This window comes from Beauveria bassiana (genome assembly GCF_000280675.1).
Source record: "Beauveria bassiana ARSEF 2860 unplaced genomic scaffold BBA_S00011, whole genome shotgun sequence".
In the NCBI taxonomy this organism is placed as follows: Eukaryota; Fungi; Ascomycota; class Sordariomycetes; order Hypocreales; family Cordycipitaceae; genus Beauveria; species Beauveria bassiana.
In genome coordinates this window covers 836707-857270 of record NW_007930846.1, presented here as the reverse complement: position 1 = coordinate 857270, position 20564 = coordinate 836707, and the positions used below count along the sequence as shown (strand labels likewise).

General features: G+C 53.2%; 8 protein-coding genes across 8 annotated transcripts; 6 read left to right on the top strand and 2 right to left on the bottom strand.

Annotated features, from left to right (window-relative positions):
* Positions 1 to 684: 684 nt before the first annotated feature.
* On the bottom strand, positions 685 to 2111 carry BBA_04897 (26S proteasome subunit P45 family protein; the record flags this gene model as incomplete). Its single annotated transcript, XM_008599994.1, has 4 exons — positions 685 to 1654; positions 1704 to 1802; positions 1853 to 1894; positions 1957 to 2111. 4 exons carry the CDS (start codon positions 2109 to 2111, stop codon positions 685 to 687), a joined length of 1266 nt encoding a protein of 421 aa, XP_008598216.1.
* Positions 2112 to 3085: 974 nt separating this feature from the next.
* On the top strand, positions 3086 to 5022 carry BBA_04896 (MFS multidrug transporter; the record flags this gene model as incomplete). The annotated part of the gene is made up of 5 exons (XM_008599993.1): positions 3086 to 3286; positions 3352 to 3846; positions 3897 to 4555; positions 4614 to 4710; positions 5002 to 5022. The coding sequence occupies 5 exons, from the start codon at positions 3086 to 3088 to the stop codon at positions 5020 to 5022; spliced, it is 1473 nt and encodes a 490-aa protein (XP_008598215.1).
* Positions 5023 to 7440: 2418 nt separating this feature from the next.
* BBA_04895 (alkaline phosphatase) lies at positions 7441 to 8017 on the top strand (the record flags this gene model as incomplete). The annotated part of the gene is made up of 2 exons (XM_008599992.1): positions 7441 to 7822; positions 7872 to 8017. 2 exons carry the CDS (start codon positions 7441 to 7443, stop codon positions 8015 to 8017), a joined length of 528 nt encoding a protein of 175 aa, XP_008598214.1.
* Positions 8018 to 9502: 1485 nt separating this feature from the next.
* On the top strand, positions 9503 to 10145 carry BBA_04894 (uncharacterized protein; the record flags this gene model as incomplete). The annotated part of the gene is made up of 4 exons (XM_008599991.1): positions 9503 to 9671; positions 9810 to 9877; positions 9927 to 9969; positions 10030 to 10145. The coding sequence occupies 4 exons, from the start codon at positions 9503 to 9505 to the stop codon at positions 10143 to 10145; spliced, it is 396 nt and encodes a 131-aa protein (XP_008598213.1).
* A 2721-nt stretch (positions 10146 to 12866) lies between these two features.
* BBA_04893 (uncharacterized protein) lies at positions 12867 to 13230 on the top strand (the record flags this gene model as incomplete). The annotated part of the gene is made up of 2 exons (XM_008599990.1): positions 12867 to 12967; positions 13029 to 13230. 2 exons carry the CDS (start codon positions 12867 to 12869, stop codon positions 13228 to 13230), a joined length of 303 nt encoding a protein of 100 aa, XP_008598212.1.
* A 1179-nt stretch (positions 13231 to 14409) lies between these two features.
* On the top strand, positions 14410 to 15698 carry BBA_04892 (kinetochore protein mis14; the record flags this gene model as incomplete). Its single annotated transcript, XM_008599989.1, has 3 exons — positions 14410 to 14561; positions 14895 to 15093; positions 15168 to 15698. The coding sequence occupies 3 exons, from the start codon at positions 14410 to 14412 to the stop codon at positions 15696 to 15698; spliced, it is 882 nt and encodes a 293-aa protein (XP_008598211.1).
* A 561-nt stretch (positions 15699 to 16259) lies between these two features.
* On the bottom strand, positions 16260 to 17487 carry BBA_04891 (Sec14 cytosolic factor; the record flags this gene model as incomplete). The annotated part of the gene is made up of 4 exons (XM_008599988.1): positions 16260 to 16919; positions 16991 to 17114; positions 17202 to 17251; positions 17320 to 17487. 4 exons carry the CDS (start codon positions 17485 to 17487, stop codon positions 16260 to 16262), a joined length of 1002 nt encoding a protein of 333 aa, XP_008598210.1.
* Positions 17488 to 18680: 1193 nt separating this feature from the next.
* On the top strand, positions 18681 to 19958 carry BBA_04890 (sporulation protein RMD1; the record flags this gene model as incomplete). Its single annotated transcript, XM_008599987.1, has 1 exon — positions 18681 to 19958. The coding sequence occupies one exon, from the start codon at positions 18681 to 18683 to the stop codon at positions 19956 to 19958; it is 1278 nt and encodes a 425-aa protein (XP_008598209.1).
* Positions 19959 to 20564: the final 606 nt, after the last annotated feature.

Genomic DNA, 20564 nt, shown 5'->3' with positions numbered 1-20564 from the left:
TTCGTACACACACACATCTACTCTCTCTCTCTCTCTCTCTCTCTCTCTCTCTCTCTTTATGGCTGCTGGGAATCTGACAGGTTACTCAATCTCTGGTACAGAGTTCCAGCCTTGTGGGCTCATTCAGAGAAAACAAGGGAAAAGCTTTGATCCCCCAATTAGATTCTAGACTTTTCAAGTTTTTTCTTCTTCTTCTTCTTCCATCTCCTCTCCTCCTTGAACGCAAAGCAAGGGGCGATAGTAGACCCCCCCCCCCCAAAAAAAAAGTTTTCCAGTAAAATGTTTCGTTCCCCCCCATTGCAACTTTCCCGAAAGGCAAGCCTGAACAGAAGGGGTGGGGGGCGCGCGGAGACCGCGAGGTGCACGTTGTGATGGGCAAGCAGCATTCGTTTGCCATCTTGTGTGTGGCAGCTCGTCTCTTGTTCGGGCCTGAACGATTTTTCCAGGCTTTCATCATTGCTCGGCACGAGGTTGCCGTCGACGACGGTATTTCGAGGCAACATGGCCGCGGCTGTCTCTGCGCACCCGGTCACAGATTTTCGAATGGACATGTACGTGGGCCACTAGAGATACCATTCACGAGATGACGTCTGCCATGAAATCTTTTAGATGTTGATTCGATACTAGCCCCATATGAATACAAACCCCATGACCATCCACCTCCAAACCCCCAATCGTACACGCTTATTTGTAAAAGTCAAACTTGTTGTCCTCGCTCGTGCCCTTGACCTGACTCGAGTACGCGTCCTCGAGATCGCTCTGGATAATGTTGTAGCGGTTTTTGCGGACGGCGCGCAGCCCCGCCTCCTGCATAATGGCCGCGATAATGGCGCCCGACAGTGGGTCGTTGCGCACAATGAGGCTGTCGAGATCGACCTCGGGCGCGAGGCTCATCTTGCCGGCAATCGTGGAGAAAATGAGGCGGCGCTCGCGGCGGTCACGCAGCGAAGGAAACTCAATCTTGCGGTCGAGACGGCCGGGGCGTAGCAAGGCTGGGTCGAGCGTGTCGGCGCGGTTTGTGGCCATGATGACCTTGACGTTGGACGTCTGGTCGAAGCCGTCCATCTGGTTGAGCAGCTCGAGCAGAATGCGCTGCACCTCGCGGTCAGCGCCTGTCTGGGCGTCGAAGCGCTTCGTGGCGATGGCGTCAATTTCATCAATGAAGATGATGGAGGGCGAGTTCTCACGGGCCATGCGAAACACGTCGCGGACCATGCGCGGGCCCTCGCCAAGGTATTTCTGCACAAACTCAGAACCGACAACGCGGATGAAGCTCGCCGTCGTCGAGTTAGCAACGGCCTTAACCAGCATGGTCTTGCCAGTGCCAGGCGGGCCGTATAGCAGCACGCCGCGCGGTGGGTCGATGCCGATTTGTTTGTACAGATCAAAGTGCGTCAGGGGCAGCTCGACAGCCTCGCGAATCTCCTGCTTTTGCATGTCGAGACCGCCCACGTCGGCATACGTCACATCGGGCTTCTCGTCGGCACCCAGCATAGCAATCGACGAGTCGGCCTCGGGCGGGAGGATGTCGACAAGCGCGTTAGAGTGTCTGTGAAGAGCGACCGACGATGAGGGCTTGAGCTGTTCGCGGTCGAGGGTTGAGAGGATGCGAACGACATAGTTGTTGCCGGTGCTAGACTGCACGATACCGGTACTGGTTTGTTAGCAGATTCTTTTCGGGAATACTGACGCCGCAAGCTTACTTTTGGTCGATGGCCTCCATGAACTGGCCGATAACCAGCGGCACGCTCTGGATCCTCTTAATCTCCTCCTGGGCGCGGACAAGCTCGCGCTTTAGGCTCCTGCACGGTGATCAGATGTGTATATCGCACAATGGCGCAGCGGAACAAACCTTTGCTCATCCTTGATATACTCTTCCTGTAGTTGAATGTATCTGCGCCATGTCAGCGTGTTGCCACCTCGAACCGCCTCGACGGCGACAAGCAGGCGACGTACTCTAATTGTCGCTGAAGCTTCTTCAATGTGGCGTAATCGTCTCCTCCCTCTGCCGACAGACCCTCGAAATGGTCTATGGTCGGGATTATCGACGGCGCTGCCTTTTTATGAGCTGGCGCGTGAGTGGCAGGGCTCTCGACTGCGACGTCGCCCATCATGACAAGTGGCTCGCGGCGGCTTGCAGGTTTTTCGACTAGGTTTTCTCGTCGAAGATGATTGATTGAAATTTTCGTTCAGCTTGCAGCACGGCGCTGGTGCAACACTTCGTCGATTGTAAATGATTGGTGATGGCGAGACGAGCGATTGCTTCTCCTAGAGTTAGCTCTCTGGCTAGGCCATTCAAGAGCTACGCAGCGTCGCGGCAACCTGGGATGACTAAGAAGGTCACGTGCAACGGCGTGGATAGCAGTACCTGGCCGCAGGTAGAGGCAACGGCTTTTCACGGCAATCATTCATATTCTTTGACATCTGATATTGCTGGTTCTGTAATAACAGTAAAAGTAGGCCTTCACTTGCCACAGACTTCGCTTATTTGATTGGTGGTCGCTGCACAAGCGTAGTTCTTGCCTGCACGCTTATCCACTCAGACCTCGCAACTGTGACGGGACTCTGAAACGGTTATCAACTTGAACCCTTCCACACAGGTTACAGAGCTACGCGTCCAGCTTAGTAATGACGCGTACTGCCCGTTTGCGACTTTGCGACTTGTCTTTATTTGCCAGCACAAGACAAATTCATGACACTCGACAAGTACCGTTTTAGATGCCGAACAATGACGTTAACCCCCTAGCCGGGGGCTACGCCGTAGACAGTTGAGTCGTCCAGCGCCCGCTTGGAAGCCGTGGGATGCCCGGGTGCGAAAAGCCAATTGCAGATGCCATCTTACTCATGTGCTGGTAAATCGTTGAATCGACCCGCCCCCGATGTTACCACACAATCGTTCCGTGGGGAAACCTGGGATCTCCCGGGGGCGGAGGGGGGGGGGGGAGGGGCGGCAAGCGACATCATAAATAAGCCTTCAGACCGCATTGTCGCTTTGAGGCGCGGTATCTTTCGTGATGCCCTTTTCCTTCACAAGAGTTTGTCCGCAATCCTGCTTGGCTATCTTGATTTATTCATCTTGACAAGAATGACGGACCTTGCATTGCAAAATGTCACTAAATCGGAAGAAACTCAGCACACAGAAACGCATATAAGGGAGTTTGGGGGGGATAACGGGAATCTCTCCGCCGCGCACGCCAAGTTTCTCCTCGATCGGTATGGCACCGTCAATCTTGAGCCGTTGCCCGATCCCACGCCAGCAGACCCTCTCAACTGGCCTCTGGGCAAGGTATGAATGAGGCTACCTACCTCACTGCCTGAACCATGTTCATAAGCTGACACACATCCGCCCAGAAAATCATCAATCTCGCCCTTGTGGCCCTTAACTCGGGCATCTGTTCCTTCACCGCGTCCTCTGTCATACCCGCCTTCAAGGACATTGCCGACCGCCTGGGCGTGACAATCCAGGCGGCCTCGTACATGACGTCGCTGCAGATTGCCATCCTCGGCGTTGCGCCGTTCGTCTGGAATCCGTTCGCCCGACGCTATGGCCGCCTACCTATCTTCATTCTCTGCCTGCTCGGCAGCGTCGCCAGCAATGTCGGCAGTGCCCGCAGCGCCACCTACAGCCAGCTGGCCGCATGCCGCGCCCTCGGTGCCTTCTTCATCTCGCCCGCCGCGGCGCTCGGCAGCGGCACAGTCCAGGAAATGTTCTTTGCCAGGGAGCGCGCGCGCTACATGGGCGTTTGGACACTCACGTTCACCATCGGTGTGCCGCTCGCGCCTTTTCTCTTTGGTTTCGCGGTCGAGAGAGTAGCATACGATTGGATATTCTGGTCGCTTGCCATTGTTAGTCTGTCATCAAGAGGGTCAAGTGGTAGACGTGCTAATTCGTACAGACTAATCTTGTCCAATTCGTGTTGTACCTGGCTTTTGGATCCGAAACTAGATATATTCGCGGTCGCGGCGACGAATTTACGCCTGTTCCGAGTCGTTTGGCTATTCGCCGCATCGACCCGACGCCGTTCTCTGCGCTCGAGATTGTTCATCCGTTCGTCTACGCCGTGCGCTGGCATGTCGCCGTCCCCGCCGCTTCCTACGCCATGACCTTTCTCTTCTGCAATGTCGTCACGACGGTCGAGATCCCGCAGCTCTTTGCCGAAAAATTTTCCTTTGGTGCACAGACGCTTGGGCTTCAGTTCCTTGCGCTCATTACCGGCAGTCTCGTCGGCGAAGGTCTCGCCACTGTTGTAACGCCGTGGTGGATGGCGCGAGGGTCTGCCGCTGGGCCACCGCCACCGGAGCGCCGGCTGTGGCTGAGCCACGTGGGGTACACGTGGTCCATATGCGGCATCGTCGTATTTCTCGTCATGAGCGCGCAGCTGCGCGTGTACAATGTGAGCCCCGTCATAGGCGCGGGCATCGCTGCTGCGGGAAACCAGGTCGTGACGACGGTGCTGGTGAATTACGCCGTCGACTGCTACCCCGAAGATGCGGCAAGCGTGGGTGTCTTCATCACGTTTATGCGGCAAATCTGGGGATTTCTTGGTCCGTTCTGGTATGTGCCCCATTTTTTAAATCGCATCTCATCCTCGCGTATTCACGTTGAAGTATAGGTTCCCGCAAATGTTCACGGCGCTGGGCGGAAGAAGCGCAGGCGTGGCCGTTGCCCTGCTCATGGGCGTGAGCGTCATCCCCACCATTCTATTGCAAGTAGGTGGTGGCAGGCACAGAAGGAAGACGCGTGAAGGCGGCGTCTAGGGTTAAGGAGTAAAATCGATTGCAATGCAACAGTGAGACCTTATCCAAGGAGGCAATGATATGGCATGGACTATTTCTCCAGCAGCGCGTTTGGATAGCATAACGCTTTAAAGTACGCATTCTATATTGGACAAATGAAATTGATAGTCGGACCCACAGGAGATTAGAACACTTTGAGGTGTCTGAGATATTCAATAAGGGGTTAAAAGATAGGAACTACTCTTGCTTTTTGGCTACTTTCAGAAACGCGGCGGAGGAGGCTAAGGCGAGATACAAATACAATCTCTAGATGCCCAAAGTCGGTCGCAGCCGTAGTGGTCTGCTTTGACGACTGCGCCTTGTTTCTGCTGATGAGGAGGCATCTGAAAAGCAGCATCAGGCCAGCCGACCACTATAAGGACGCGCTGGACGCTCAGGCATCCGCCTTGACGCATTGTCAACCTCATCCCGGATCCCACCACACACTCATACTTTGTACTACCGCCGCTAGGTCTCCGGCAATTGCATCAAGATTGGCTCCTGCCTTCATTGGCTTCTCAGGCTTGTTGCAACGAGGCAGAGTAATCTTTGAACTGAAAAAGAACCGCCCCGAATTATCAAATGTCGCTGGCCAGCGAGAAACTGGGTTCTCACTGTCTTGCTCATCACTTTTCTCTTCCTTTTATCCATCCTCTGCTATATCCACGTTTTCATCACCGCAGTTTCGATCTGGGACTTTTGTAAATCAGCATCCTGAAGGCGGCATCGCACCCTCCTGTACTCGCAACTTCGTATTGCATCAACCCCTTCTTTCCTGTGATGTGCTTTATTGAGCGACACTTCAGGGCGGCTTCTTTTTGCATTCTGTATTTTATAGTTTTAATCTCGATTAATCCGCAGCTAGGTCATCCGAGGCCGGCAATTCGTGGATTCGGAAACGAATTATTGGTTGAAGTTGGAACAATTCGATTGTCTCAACGCATTTCCGAGCTGCCCAACTACAATTTGTTGCGCGGCTTCGCATAAGTCATTAAGAGTCATTAAAGTATCTGCAAGTTTAGACGTATTTGACAGCCCTTTTTATGTAAGGTGTATCTTTCGCGGGTCTGTTTTTTCGAAGAAGCCCAGTCTGGAATTCGGTTCGTTGAGTGATCCAGGGATTATAATGATTCTTGCAGAGCTAGAACGTGCCAACTCGTGGCCATTTTCCATCACTTCACGAGCCAAGCTACCAACGGCTGGCGATCCTGTCTCTACAGCTCACCACGACCAAGACGACACGTATTCAAGATACCGTGCCATGCCCTCAATATGAACCTTCTATCCATCCATATCATAGCCCATGTACCTCTCGTCCTCGCGGGTTTCATCTTCACTCTGGCCCGCTCAAAAGCCTTTTCTCCCTTATCACCGTCAAGTTGTCGACCTGCATGGAAAAGGCGAAAAAGGCTCGCTCATCACCCCGTGATATCCGCATTGTGCCTGTTTCGCTAACGAGGTGGAACTGCCGTTTGTCTCCAATGCACGACCTGGAGCAACTTACTCCATTTGACGCGGCTTGTAGAGCGTCTTGGCTCGCTAGAGCTTGCTGAAACGAGAAGACCCTCAATGACGATCTGGGGAGAAATACATGAGGGCTACAAAGCTGTTGTCTACTCCCCCTCTCCGCCTCCGCCAGATGTCTGCAATTCATTGGACACATAGTAATACATGACGCTTGCAAATTCTACGCCCAACATGATGCACAGTCTCTCTCCCGTCGTTGTGGCGAGAGCGCTGATGATACTCGGCTCTTTCGGCGACGCCACGTAAGTGCCACGGGCAGGGAGCTCTATCTACGTCTTGCTGAACGGCTACGAATCGGTGTCGCAAAAGGACGCGGGCAAGCCCAATTCGGCACAGTTCAGCGCCGACGAGATGTTGCGTTTGAGAAGGCATGCATGACAATCACGCGACACTGAAAATAGACTGGTTATCGGTATGGTTTGCACACAGGCCAATGACAACATCGGTACCGACTCTGACGCATCCACTACGGCTTTGGTATGCGGTGTTAAGTTTTACAACGGAGGCATGCAACCTGCACACTAGAGCTGCCCGAGCGCCAAAGCTGACAGCCTGTTGTCATTGCCGTCAATGAAGCTGATCAGCCTGTTGCTTCTGTGCCGGAGTCCGCCCACTACGGTGGCTTCGAGACGTGCCAAATTGCGACGTCACACATCACGCACGCCACGCCAGCGTAGTACTGCGCGCAGGTGCTGAATTGCAACCCGGAAATCAAGTTTGCCGCGCAACATATTGGCTGCACGCACTCTTTTGTCGCATACCCTAATTCGATTCTCGGCGGCGAACGCTGGCAATATCCCTAAGGACGGCGGGAAGCCCACGGACCACGTACAGTGGCGGCGTGGAGAAAGGACAAGGGCTGCACGTACGTGGCGGACCGCGTAATCTTGGGCGGAGCTGCTGTGTAGGATTGTATTCCGTTGACTTCTCTGGATCTGTCGGGGGCAGCCAGATGGCGTACAAGCTGGACCGCGACGAGAACAAGGAGCCATCGCTGGACATGACCAGAGCCGCGCTGGCCTAGCTGGAGGCTCCGTCCGCGGGCTCGCAGCAGGACTATTTCCATGTAATTGAGGCGTCCCGCATCAGCCACGCCGCACACTCTGATGACGTCGCGGCAAGGTTGGTAATATCCTCATGTATGACCAAGTCATAGCACATATCAAGGATCATGTCGTTACCGGTGCCGACACGCAGCTGCTCTTGGCCGTGGATCACGATTTTGGCGGCCTGACGCTTTCCAGCAAGTGGAATCAGCGTCCCATCGCCGCCGCCAGTTGCACGAGCGAGCACCTCGTCAGCCTGCTGGGCCAGTGCAAGGGCGATGGCCACAAAGGCTATTTAGCGACGGAGCTGCTCCGCCATTACGGGCTATTCAACGCGACCGACGACTTGCTGGACACGTACAAGCGGAGCGGTAGCACCCCGCGTGTCGTGACCATGGGTCAGGCGCTGGCGGCCAAGGCGGGCATCCACTGGTCGACAACGAGCCACATAAGCGACGACGTCGACCTGTACGGTGCGGCGGGGGCGGCGGAAAAAGCGGCAGGGTGCTGGGCCTCGCAAAGGTACCGGCTGGCGGCAATCGCTACAGCACGGAGCTGGCCGGGCAGGGGATCGGGGTGCTGAGCGTGAGCATGGCCAACAGGACGGCACAGCTGAGGTCCGGGGAAGGCGAGCAGCTGAATGCGCGGGGGGTGCTGGAGGCGGTTAAGTGAGAGACGAATATTGCGGCGTGAGATCGCGCACACTAGAGCGGTAAGTTAACAATTGAATTGAGAAGCCGACGAGTTTAGGATAAAATATTGCGGTTGCTGTATAAAGCGCATGGTGTTGCGATCGTTTATCGAGTAATCGGAGTGACGTGTGACGTGATTTGACTTTTTGAGTATTGCTAGTAAGAGGTGGAGCAGTAAGGAGATTAGATATTAGATGAAAGCGGGGTTGGGGGTCTGTATCAATGTATCTGCATCCAAGAGGGAATACGCAGAAGAAGTGAGTTTGATGCTGGAACTTCGATGCCCAAGACGATGTACGAGCTAAGCGATGCATTGATGCCTGTGTTTGCCGGACGCTAGCTGGCGATGCGCCATGTAATATGCTGTCGATCTTTATCTACGTGTAGGTAAGCCTCCACATTGGATGCAAACAGGCAGCCAGCGGGCGCAGCGCTATCAAGGTTACACGCACGATCAGTGTAGTTGACAAGTGGGTTGGATGTGTCGTATCTACCTATTAGGTACCTAGGTAGTGAGCAGGTACCCTTTGCTGCGAGTTCCCATAAATAGCATCGGATTCGGTACTTTGTTTTCAATCGCGGAGGCTTGATGAGCAGTGGGGTCAAAACAGAAGTGGCCTCAACGGCTCCTCCTTGTGACGCTTCTATCAGTACCTATTTACGGATACTTGCTAGGAATCTAGTATTACGGCGCACAGAGGCAGAGAGGTACCTCCATACTCTGTTGTAGATGGGACTGGTAAACAACCTGGTTAGTGACGGGTCGTGATGGATACATGCAGGCATTTCAGCGCTTCTATAGCACCCTTGGCCCTCAGACTGCATGCATGGCTGAAGCCAACCAGCCACAGACGCGTTTGACCTGTGGCCACGAAAGTCACCCGAAAGCCACCTTCAGTATTATTATTCTACGAGGTGAGTATTTAGGCAGTGAATATTTCCAAGTCATTATTTAAATATTATTCAATGAAAAGAACTCATCGCCGCTTTTAATCCAACTACCAAGCCACCAAAAAGCGGCCAAGAGTTTTTCCATAACAGGCCAAGCAAGGTACTTGCAGCTTCAGATCCCCTCCCACCTCGAATCCTGTCCTCTTCCTCTTGCTCCTTCAACTCCAAAATTTCCATTCTGCCTGCTGTCCACCGGCAGAAAACCCGCCTCTTTACCTTCTCCTGTTCCCCTCGTTAGTTAATTCTCGACGCTCCAATCTCCACGTCCACCGTGCACCGACTTGTACACTTTTACCCCCGTCCGCCGTCACCTGGGCCCAGTCCGTGTCTTGGGCCGTACAGCTACTGTACAGGGGATCCTGGTCACACCAGTCACTGCGGGGCCTTCGTCTCTCTGCCTGTCTCTCTCAACACCACCGTTTCTTGTGCTAGCATCTCCCAACCTTCAACAACTCTTGAGCAAACACTCTTTTCTTGTCTTGACCTTTTTCCCTCGTCAAACTTTCCACAATGTCGTCCTCCATCACCATTCCCACACGCCGCAGCAACGATGGCCTCTGTGACCCCAAGGCCTTGTCCAGCTCCTCAGACAGCTCTTACTCAGACTCCCCGTCATCCGCTACATCCACTCCGTCATCGGCTACCAAGGCCCTTCACAGCCGTCGACCAAGCCTGCTGAGTATGTCTTTGATATCCATCTGTTCACTACTTACGGCCTGTTCTCAGCTGTTGCCTACATCGTTCTTTTTTTTTTTTTTTTTTTGTCCTCCTTTTAGAAAACACCTCCCGCAATAGCGTCGTATGCTAACACCCGCAGGCTCCGCCCTCTCCATGGAGAAGACGACCGTCATCAACATCGGTGACCCTGATGGTCCTCCCCGTCTTGTACGTCTTTCCACTGTCATCTCAGAACTTCCTTGCTGACAACTTTCAGATTACCTACCTCTCCTCTAGTCAGGGTTTCGACTGGAATCCCGGTAGGATTCGCCTGGCCTCCCGGCTTCTTCCGCACACCGCTAATAGATGACCGTGTATAGAAATCTTCCTCCCCTCGTACCTCGACTGCGACTACGTTCCCCTCGAGAATCGACGAGAGCCGGTCCATGAGATCCGCCTTAGCGACGAAGAGCTGCGTAATATGCTACCCCAATAAATACCCGACTGTGAATGCTGCCGGCCTTGTTGCCCGACGGGTAATTTGTTTACGCATGTCGCAGCTCGCGTGTGCTGTTCTATTCTGATGAAGCTTTTACTTCTTTTTTTTTTTATTCGGCCTGGTTACTGGCGTCACGGAGGCCTGTTTTTTTGTTTTTTTTAGTGTGACCTGTCGGACGGGAGCTTTTACGACATGACCTCGATGACATGATACTACACTCACTGCTGCTTTGAAAGGTGCTCCAAGGGCTGCTGTCGTATGTCGCGCGCCCTCGCAGTATCCTAGACCTTATTACCCGGGAGTTGATGGAATTTGTTTGTTACCTTTGTTTCTTCCCCTTTCGTACACTACAGAACTGGCCCTACTGGCCTGGAATAATCACCGCTCATGGTGAGGGAGCGTCCGGCGTTGTGTTTCCGTTGGGCAACAACTATAATATATCCAATGGTACTCATGTTGTTTATAACTTCATTGCCCATATCATGTGACGTAGATTTTCTTACGGTGACATACTTTTTAACTGCGACGTGCAAATTAGGGATGCTGATGCAGTCTGGCAGCGTTAATCTGAGACGTCTGGCCCACGACACGTTTGGGCACGGATGCATGCTGCCAACCTGGCACATGAACAGCCCACAGTACACCCTCTTCTAACAGGCAAACAAGGAAGTCAGCGCATGTTTCAACCTAACCATCATTGTTAGGCTTGAAACATAAGTCGCTGATTATCCCTCGGACCAGTCCTGTCAATTTACGTCCATCGTCCGGCACCGCGTATGTATGCATCGTCCCCATCAAATCTCGGCTTCCGATGGCGCTTGTCGGCGCTCTCCACAGTGGATTATCCTGACTGGCCACGTGTAATTGCAGCGAAACTTCAACTTTTTTTTTTTTGATCAAATAAGAAAGAAAATAGACAGAAAGGAAAACAGGCTAAAGACGGTGGTGGTGTAGAATCATAACAATCATCGCCCGAAATTGGATTCAAGATTCGGGTTGATCGCATGAGGAAACCAGACAGAAGGGGTCTTCCCCGACAGCCGGCTGCTGGCGGCACTTGGCATAAATAGAGTTTATTAGGCCATCGGAGCATGAGCCATTCTCTCTATTCAGTCAAATTAAAATGATGACAGAGGAGGGGCTAAGAAGTGATAGAGGCAAGTCGAAAACAAGTGACAATAGCAAAAAGGTTCATAATACTAGCAGGTGCTGTCACGGTCGTGTGCTACCTCGGCTGCGACAGATCTACAAATCTGTGATGTCAATAGAATCACCATGCCACAAGTGGCACCAAGCGTCTACATTGACCATGAGATGGCACTTTAGACGGGAGCATCACGCCAAGACCAGCATGTCGCACGGCATTGCTCACTTCGGACTTGTTCTAGGTTCAAGAAGAGAATATCCCGCGCGGGTAAACGTGACAATGTTGGATTACATTTTGGTCCACTAATACTACAACTGGCGTTGTCTGGTCGCGCCTTTTGGATCTAGACAAAAACCTCTAGCCGCCCTGATTTTTGGCTAGTTTGTCTCGAAGCATGGGTCTGATGACTCGCCGATTTGTGCTCTGCGCCCGCCGCGGCGCCATCTATGCACAAATTTTCAAGTCTTGGTCGGACTCGTTGTTCAAAAGCCAACAAGCGTGATTGCTTTGGTTTTTACCCGTGCGCCCCCGTAAATACTGAATTGATGCTTCGCGCGCCGCGGTCATCCAAAGCCAACCGGTTTCAACATGTGGCGTCAGCTGCATGCAACTCGGCGTCCGCGTCAATTACATATTGCAGATCCTCCACATCGTGCGCCTCGGCTTTGTTTGCGGCACGAGCATGTCTTGGATAGTATCGCGATTCTGAGACATGTACAAAGAGAGGGGTCGCCATGGAGTAAACTGCAGCCCATTTTACCAAGTGGTGATATCAGAGTGATGGAGCAGATTTATGAAGTCATTCAAAGGTTTGAAGAGTGTAGGATATTGACAGGAGCATATTGAACTTTTTTCTTTCTTTAAAACCGGTGCAACAGCCCATGGCATGTAGCGTCTATGCTGGTGATACGACTTGTAACGACACTGTAGGAAGCGCGTCTTTGTCTCGAGAAAGCGTGGCATTGCAACATCTGGCTTTCACATTGTGATGCAGCAAAAGCGTGCCTTGAGGCGGGCGACTGGATCCGCTTGTCGCTCTCCAAACAACAATGAGCAAGCACCAAATTTAATGCACAACTCCCAGCAAAGGACAGCCTCCACCCAACAATGGCTCTGCCTCTTTTCGCGTCCGCAAACATTGCACGCCTAGCAGCTGTCTTAGCCAGAGCTCCTAGAAGTGGCCCTTGAATTTGCTTGACTCTTTCATGATGATCAACAGGACGCAAATATGCGTCATGCGTCATGCAAAAGCAGTCTATAATTGATGCATTCATGAAGAATTGCGCAACATGTGTTGCCTGTCGCTTTATACCTTGAATGAAGAACGTGCACCTACCCAAACAAAGTACACTGGTGCTACTCGTAGAGCTGCATCACAGTCATTCAGATTCTGGGGACCTTGCTCCATCTTATCGGTACAAATTGAATAGCATTTACATGCAGGGCAGCGAAGCAGCAGCAAGAACAGCCCTGCCTCTCCATAATCTCACCTTGCAAGGGACCAAAGGTCAGCATTTGGCGCTTGTTCCTGCGCTTTCTAGGGCTGTCGTAATCAGAACTGTCCCGTCATCATGAGAGCCGGTTCACACATGCCCAAATCGAGGATGGCAGCAAGGGGCATGAGCTGTGCAAGTACCGCGGACACTCAGATGCGCACCCTTCCCTACGAGACGTGGGACGAGACCGGGAGGCGTTCTACAAGTATCGGAACGACTTGTGAGTAAAGCCAGCAGATATCGCGAGGACAAGAAGCGTCCGCTTCATCCGCGCCGCGCCGGTGCATTTGATGTGCTACACAACGACGAGTGGTATGAGATCTTTGGAAGCGCTGCCCAAAGCACGAGGCAGACTCGCTTCTTGATCGATTATCGCAGATATATTGTGTACGAGCCAGAGAAGCGACCTTCAGCCGCTGAGCTACTAGACCATCCATGATTTCACATGAATTGACTGACCATGGTGGAAACAAGGGTGTCGCTGCTGCTTCCATTTAGCAAAGCTGTCAAGAAGTTGTTTGTTTGTTTCAAGGTGACCGACATCTGCAATGCAATGACCGTCCGTGACACAGAATGCGGTAGTCCCCGACGATCTCTCGTGTTGGTGTAGCTTCATCTGAATTCCCGAGCAATTAGACTAATATCGATTGTATGGCCTTGCTGAGCACTGTACGAATTCAGAATCCTTCTTCTATGCGAGACAGCTGCTATTTATGGCAAAATATCATGAGAAACCTGTAACTTTGCCGCCATCGTACAAGGCGTGGAGGCGTGGCCAATGTAACATGTTCTCAATACAAGAAGGAAGATTCAAGGTAGACCAACCAGAAGAACCCTCGTCCAGTCGGCAAGTCCAATCAACGGTTGCTGATTGAGTCATGGCAGAGACGTCTTTCCAATCTGACCCTCGAAGCGAGGAACTCAGCCATTCTGATCGCAGACGCAATATCTGCGACGATCACGCCTCTTGTGTTTCTTGACCTGCCTGAGTCCGGGATAGACAGCCGAAGCTTGCAAATGCAAGGAGCCAATATCTTGCATCGGTCAAGGACCAAGTCATGTTCCTCTGGCGAAGCCCAGACGCATCGCGGAGAAGCGGTCCCAGGGATGTAATGTCTCATCGTCAGAACAGCTTTTCTGAAAGACAAAGTCACGCCTCCTCGCCCGCCTACAATCTTCTCCTAGCGTGGGTCTTTCCTGGCAGAATGGGTATCCGTGATACTACTATGAATTATAGCCAGTAGACTTTAGAATAGTGATTGTGTGACACGCCTGAGCCATGGGATCCCAGTTTAGGTTCACTTTTCCATTGGCTCTACATACGCCACCATCTAGCTCGCTATCCTCTTGCTACTCCACTACATCCTTCTTATGGTACTCGATGAGCCTACAAGCGGGTAGTGTTGTCTCTTCTGTATCTCGTTGGGCGGCCGCTGATAGTCCTAGCCAGCTTGAGCCAGGAGCGTCTCGCGGAAGTCAAAAGATGTTGTTTCGGCCATAACGGCATGCAAGGACATAATCTCCGATACTGACACGCTTGTTAGCAGTGAGAAAGCTTAGCTAGGATTTTATTATCCAAGACCGACGGCTGGTAGAGCACCGCTCTTCGAAGGAGCTCATGCGCGTGTATCCGCAGAAGTCATATCTCATAGTTGGAATGGAAAGCCACCACTCCATCGCTGCCGTCTACTCATTATGGCTGGGAGAAGCAGGCTGGCCAGCTGGTCGTGATGGTCCCGGAATCCGGCTGGTCAAGGCAATGAAAGACCTGTACCTGTTCTCCATAGATAATCATGCAGGCCCTTTGTTTTGAACTCGGCATTTTGCCTCGAAATCATGTGTGATTATATGTTTTGCAACGCGACTTGACAACCTTTTCTTTTTTTCCCTTTTTGTTTCACTGCGTTTCTTCGTCCCATCTCCCCCTCCACGTTTTCGCGATCGGCGCCGCCACTACGAGGGCTGCCCCGCCATCGCGTCTCACCCAGTGACCGAGCTGGCAGAGTAAACAAAGTTGCTCTCCACCCTAGCTCCCCCAACCCTTTACGAAACCAGCTCTCAATTTGCGACATGACTACATGAATCCTCACAACTCCCCCATAGCCTCTCCTCTCCCCCGCTCATGGACGACGGCGAGGACGGCGGCCCACGCCGCATCGAGCTCGCCTCGCACAAAGACTTTGCCTTTCTCATTGCCAACGTGCGCGCCGCGGCCGCCGAGCACCTGCACGCCGCATTTCCCCCGCAGAGCAACGGCGGCGAGGACGAACTGCGCAACGAAATTGAAGCCATTGTCGATTCTGTACATTTCCCCTTCCTTCCCTGTCCCTTCCCTTCGCCCCGGCTCTTCCTACACTAACAAAACTCGCCCACCAGTACATTGACCGCACATTTACCCTCGCCGTGCCCAACCTCTCCATCAATGGCCTCCCCGCCAACGCGGCCGATTTTTTCAAGCCCTCCCGCTCCGGCAGCCGCAAGTCCTCTATTCCGCCCATGCCCTCGGAAGAGGCCAGCATCTCGTACGAGCCGTTTGACGCGGAGAAGCGCGCGCGCGTCGCCGCGCTCGTTTCGCAAGAGGAGGCGCTGCTCGAACAAGTCGCCGCCATGAAGCGCGCCGTGCCGGCCGGCGTGGCTGCCAAGGTCGCCGCGCAGCTCGACGACGCGGCCACGCGAGACGACGCGCAGCTGCAGGGCGCGCTGGATGCCGCCGCGACGGGGCGCGCCCTGGACGGTGGTGATGCGCTGCTGCTGCTTCTGCCGCCGCTGGAGAGGCAAGAGGGCGTCGAGGAGCGGTTCCGCGGTGCTGTCGACGCACTGGGCAGGCTCAAGAGAGACATGCCGAGCGTGGTGGCCAAGATGGAGCGCGCGCGCGTGGCAGGTGAGTATGTGCGCGACGAGCGGTGACTGCGCTCCACGCCTGCGCGTTCACGACATCCTGACGACTCTCTTTCTACTTGCTCTATTAAGCTATGGCGTATCGGTTGGGACGACGGGCATGGAAAAACAGCCACGTCTGGCGTTGGACTTTTTTTGGGGCGATATTTCTGCGTCATATATTCGTGTATTATAGATTTTGTCACTTCTTCTACATAAACATCAACTTGACGCCAACCGGTTTGTGTTCGGCGAAAATCGAGCTCCTAGATACCGAAACGGTAGAACCGTACTCCCATTTCGCCATGCTCTCCGGCCGATTGTTGAGATATTTTTACTTCCTTTTCCTCCCAAGGCTCCATCTAACGCATCTTTGTTTATATGAAAAAGAGTCTGCTTAATTTTTCGTCTTTTGGTGTACCGGGATCGCTCAGTCTATCAACCTCAAAATGTCTTTACACAGATACACCTCGACCACGATAGTCAACTTCATCACCACTGCTCGCTAAGCCCACAAACACACAACACAACTCCGTCTTAATGCCAGTTGATCCATGTCAAGCCAAGATGCTGCGCGCCATCCCTGCCCTTTTAAGCAGTGGCAGTGGCAGGAACAAGGTTCTCCTCCTCGGTGGGCGCAGCAGCAGCAGCAGCAGCATTCTTTTCGGTCTCGGCGGGCTTGGTGATTGATGAGGGCTCGTTGGTGACGGCGGCCTTTTCCCACTTGGCGGGGCGAGCCCACTCGGGGTCCTTCCAGGGGCCGGCGTCGCTGTTCTCGCAGCCACCGGGGCACTCGCAGATGCCACCAAACTCCTTGGGCAGGGACTCGGCAGGAAGGTGCTTGAGCAGCTCGCTCTTGTAGCCGCCGCCGAGAATATGGATCTTCTTGACGGTGACGGGGTCCAGCCAGCCCTTAACGACGCTCCAGACGGTCGAGAAGCCCCAGGGCGCGTTGATGAGGAAGAGCTTGCCCAGGCGCTCGGGGTAGTAGTTTTGCGAAATGACCGAGGCCTGTTTGACGTACGAGTAGACCGAGGGGACCTTGGTTAGGGTAACGCCCTTGAGGTCCATGATAGTACAGCAGGTCTCGGTGAGGTTGTTGACTTTGCGAGAGCAGGCGGGCAGACGGGGGTCGGCGAGCCGCTCGTATTCGACTGCCAGATTGTGCAGCATGCGCTCGCCGGAGGTGATCTTGTACATGGCGGTCAGGTCGATGCCGCCAAGCGTTTCAATGTAGATGGGGCGGCCATCCTGGGAAATGATTAATTTTCATTCGGCACTCAGCTGTTTTAACGACAGCTGACGGCAAGCAAAAGACATACCTTGTCGGTCTTGTGGTAGAACTGCCTGTAGTATTTTTGAATCTCGGTCTTCTCGGGGTAGTCCCAGGTAGCGATGGTGTTGTCGAGGTCCGTCTCTTTCCGCCACTTTTCCGTCTCGACAAACCTTAATTTGGGGTGTCAGTCAGAGTCACGGTAAATAACAAGTGGCCGGGGTGCACGAAAAAGCTCAACAGGGGGGAGGGTGGCTCACATCTGCTTCGACAGGGAGACGTCAAACTTGCGAGCGCGGAGGAAGCGCAGCTGGGAAAAACTGTTAGACCCTGGTTTCGAATAGACGTGGCCAATACGTCATGAACATGCATACACACCAGAGTCAGCGTGTCGAGACGTTCCGTAAAGCCCTCGGCCTCGAGCATCATGCGCAGCTGGTGGACCTGAGCGATTTGAGCCTCGTTAAGATGGCCGGCGTGGCCATTCTGAGCCTCCTTGGCCTCGTAGGGGAAGTCGTAGTTATCGTACTTGGGATCGATATCCATGGTGGGGGGCGAAGAAGATGGAGGTGAAGGGATCGAGGGTATTGATGCAAAGGAACAAGGAAACTGGATGGTAAAAGGAGAAACGTCGGGAGGATGATTGGAAGCTTGAGGAAAAAAGGCAAGAGGAGTTCCAAAAGGCAAAAGTTGGGAACAAGGACAAGAAATATTGAGGATTCAAAAAAGGAGATTGGGAATCGAGGCGGAGCGAGTCGACCAGCCTAGCGTTTAGTGCAATATGCGCCTTGCGGTGCAGCTATTCGATTTCTCATTCGTCGTCGCCGTCACGTGGGGGGGCGCCGCCAACCAGGTAACTTAATCTGGGCCATTTTTTCATCATGTTTCTTTTCTATTAACGAAATCAAATCTCAGAGGCATTGCCGCGCGATCACTCCTAGATGGTTTAAAAAAATTGATTATGTGATCGCAGAAGAGGTGTCACGATTTTAAACTCAATCATTAGCGATGTATATCAAGCGTGAATCCCGTGAACAACGCAAAGTAATTTATACACTGTCTACTAAATTGAAAAGGCACAGAAGCCACTGCTACTTGACGAAACTTGGTTCGAAGCTCAAACTTGTAGCAGCGTAATTAATCCAAGCCTCGAAAGGCACTCGGTCTAATAATGAACTGAGGAAGCCATTAGTAGTAACTCGGAATGCCCCGGACAGGCTCCATTAACATTTGAAGAACGAGCATATGACCACAATCTGAGTCCGTCACCTATAACCCGATCACGCCCTAGGTAGACTGAATAGTAGGCTGAAGGAATGTCTTTGGTTGCGGCCCATCTGCTTTGTTCTTTGTGACAGTGGTGAGTCACCTTTCATGCCAAAAGCAAGCTCTAAGAAAATCATTGATGCACGCCTAGCTACGCTTCCCAAAACGATAGTTCTCAAACATGCATTTTTCTCGCCCGATCCATTTAGCAGTGAAGGATCAGAATAAAATACAGGATTATACTAATACTCTAAATAATATGCTAATAACAAGGTCAAGATGCTTCGCGCTAGTACCTTACCAGATTATGCTAGGAAATCCACCAACATGTTTTTTAGGAATGCCATCTTCAGGCACAAGTCCGCTGTGGGGCTCGACTTCAATCCTTCAATCGTCAAAACGGATTGAGCTTCTCTTGGGTACCAATTGATCGCAATTGCCCTCCCGGCGCATGGCATCCAGTCTCTGTCATCATGCGACCCTCTCCCCAGCGTATCTCTCTCCATCATGCCGCACGCCACATCTCTAGCATCGTGGCGCTGTCCCGTAGGCCGTCCAGGAGCTTCCACCACACGACGCCCGTCTACATGCCTCGCAAGCGCAGCTTCTTCACCTCGAACCCCTACCTCTCCCAAGACGGCCAAGAGCACAGACCCTCGACACCGTCGTGTCCTCCTCCGTCCTCGTCTACCTCCGCCAACACCTCTTCCCCGAGTAAGCGCAAGCCCGCCCGAACCGCAACCACCAAAAACTCCCTCCGCCGCGTCGCCATCATCGCCCAGCAACCCAAGCGCAGCCCCGGCAGCTCCCCTAGCCAACCTCCCGCTGCTCCCTCTTCCGCCTCTGCCACCGACTCGCCCGACCCCTCCGCCGTCGTGAGCGCCGTCTGCCTCGCCGAGGGCTTCCACATGCCCACCGTCGTCGACATCCTCTCCGCGCACGGCTTCGCGACCGACCCCGACGGCACCGGTTTCGACCCCAGCGAGGTCGTGCACGCGCGGGGCGTCAACGGCGGCGACATCTTCGTCTTCCCCTCGGGCACGCTCGTGACGTGGGCCATCCCTCCCTCCGTCGTCACGCGCCAGCTGCTCCGCGCCGCCGAGGACCTGCACCCGCCGTCGTTGCGCGAGGCCGAGGACCTCGACTTCGCCTACGACACCACGCGCGATACGAGCGCGCTACGCGGCGACCTCATCGTCCTCGGCACACCGTCGCGCCACGGCGACCGCCTCGACACTACGCTCGCTCAGATTGCCTTTTCGTCCGGCCTGGCCCGCAGCACCAAGCTCGCCGTGCTCGAGACGGCGCTGACGTCGTACTTTGAGAGCACGCGCTCCATCCCCGCGCTGCTCTCCCGCGGCGCCGGCGTGCCTCTCGGCCGCCGCTTCATTCTGCAAAAGACGGGCGAGCTCCTCAGCCTCCGCGCGCGCCTCAACCACTACTCGGAGCTTACCGACGCGCTGCCAGACATCTTCTGGGACAGCCGCTCCGAGCTCGGCCTCGAGGGCTATTACGAGCAGGTCGGCCGCGCCCTCGATGTCAACGTCCGCATTCGCGCGCTGAACCAAAAGATGGACTACGCGCAGGAAATTGCGACGGTGCTGAGAGAAATCTCGAGCGAGCAGCACGGCACGAGGCTGGAGTGGATCATCATCGCGCTGATTGCGGTCGAAGTGATTTTCGAGGTGCGGCGCATCGTCCTCGAGTGGCAAGAAAAGGAGGCGCATCAATTGCAAGGGACGGTAGCGTGAGGAGATTGCATATTATCTGGCGTTTGATAGACTTTGAATTCATGATACCCCACTCAATTCGAATTACAGGTCATTCACTGTAATAAATAGAGAATAAATACAGAAGATAGATACCCCGTTCATGTGACAACCTGATACAGAAAGCGTCCCTTCCAATAAATATCATGTCACCATGACTTAAAGCTGTCGGTAGAAAGAGCTAAACTGAGCGGCTTCACGCCTCCCTCATCCATCTAATACTGAATACACACAATGATAGAACAATAAGAACTGGTGAAAAAAGCCCATCTCCATTAACGAAATCTCTCTGTCTCTCTGTGTCTTGACACCGCCAGCTCATCACAAAGGCATAAATAAAAAGAGAACAAGATGAATGAAGACGCCGACTCCAATCAACCTCGAATAAAACAACAAGATGCAAAGAATCTCTGTTTTTTGCCCTCCGCCAAAAGTTGTCAATACGCCTGAAGTTTCAATCCCTTCTTCACCAATCGCCATCCTTGCTGGAGCCATCCTTCTTTTCGTGTAGACAATCCATGATAACATGGTGTCGCAAAACAAATAACAAGACGCCATCGTCTTCGCAAGGCAAAAAAGAAAAAAAAA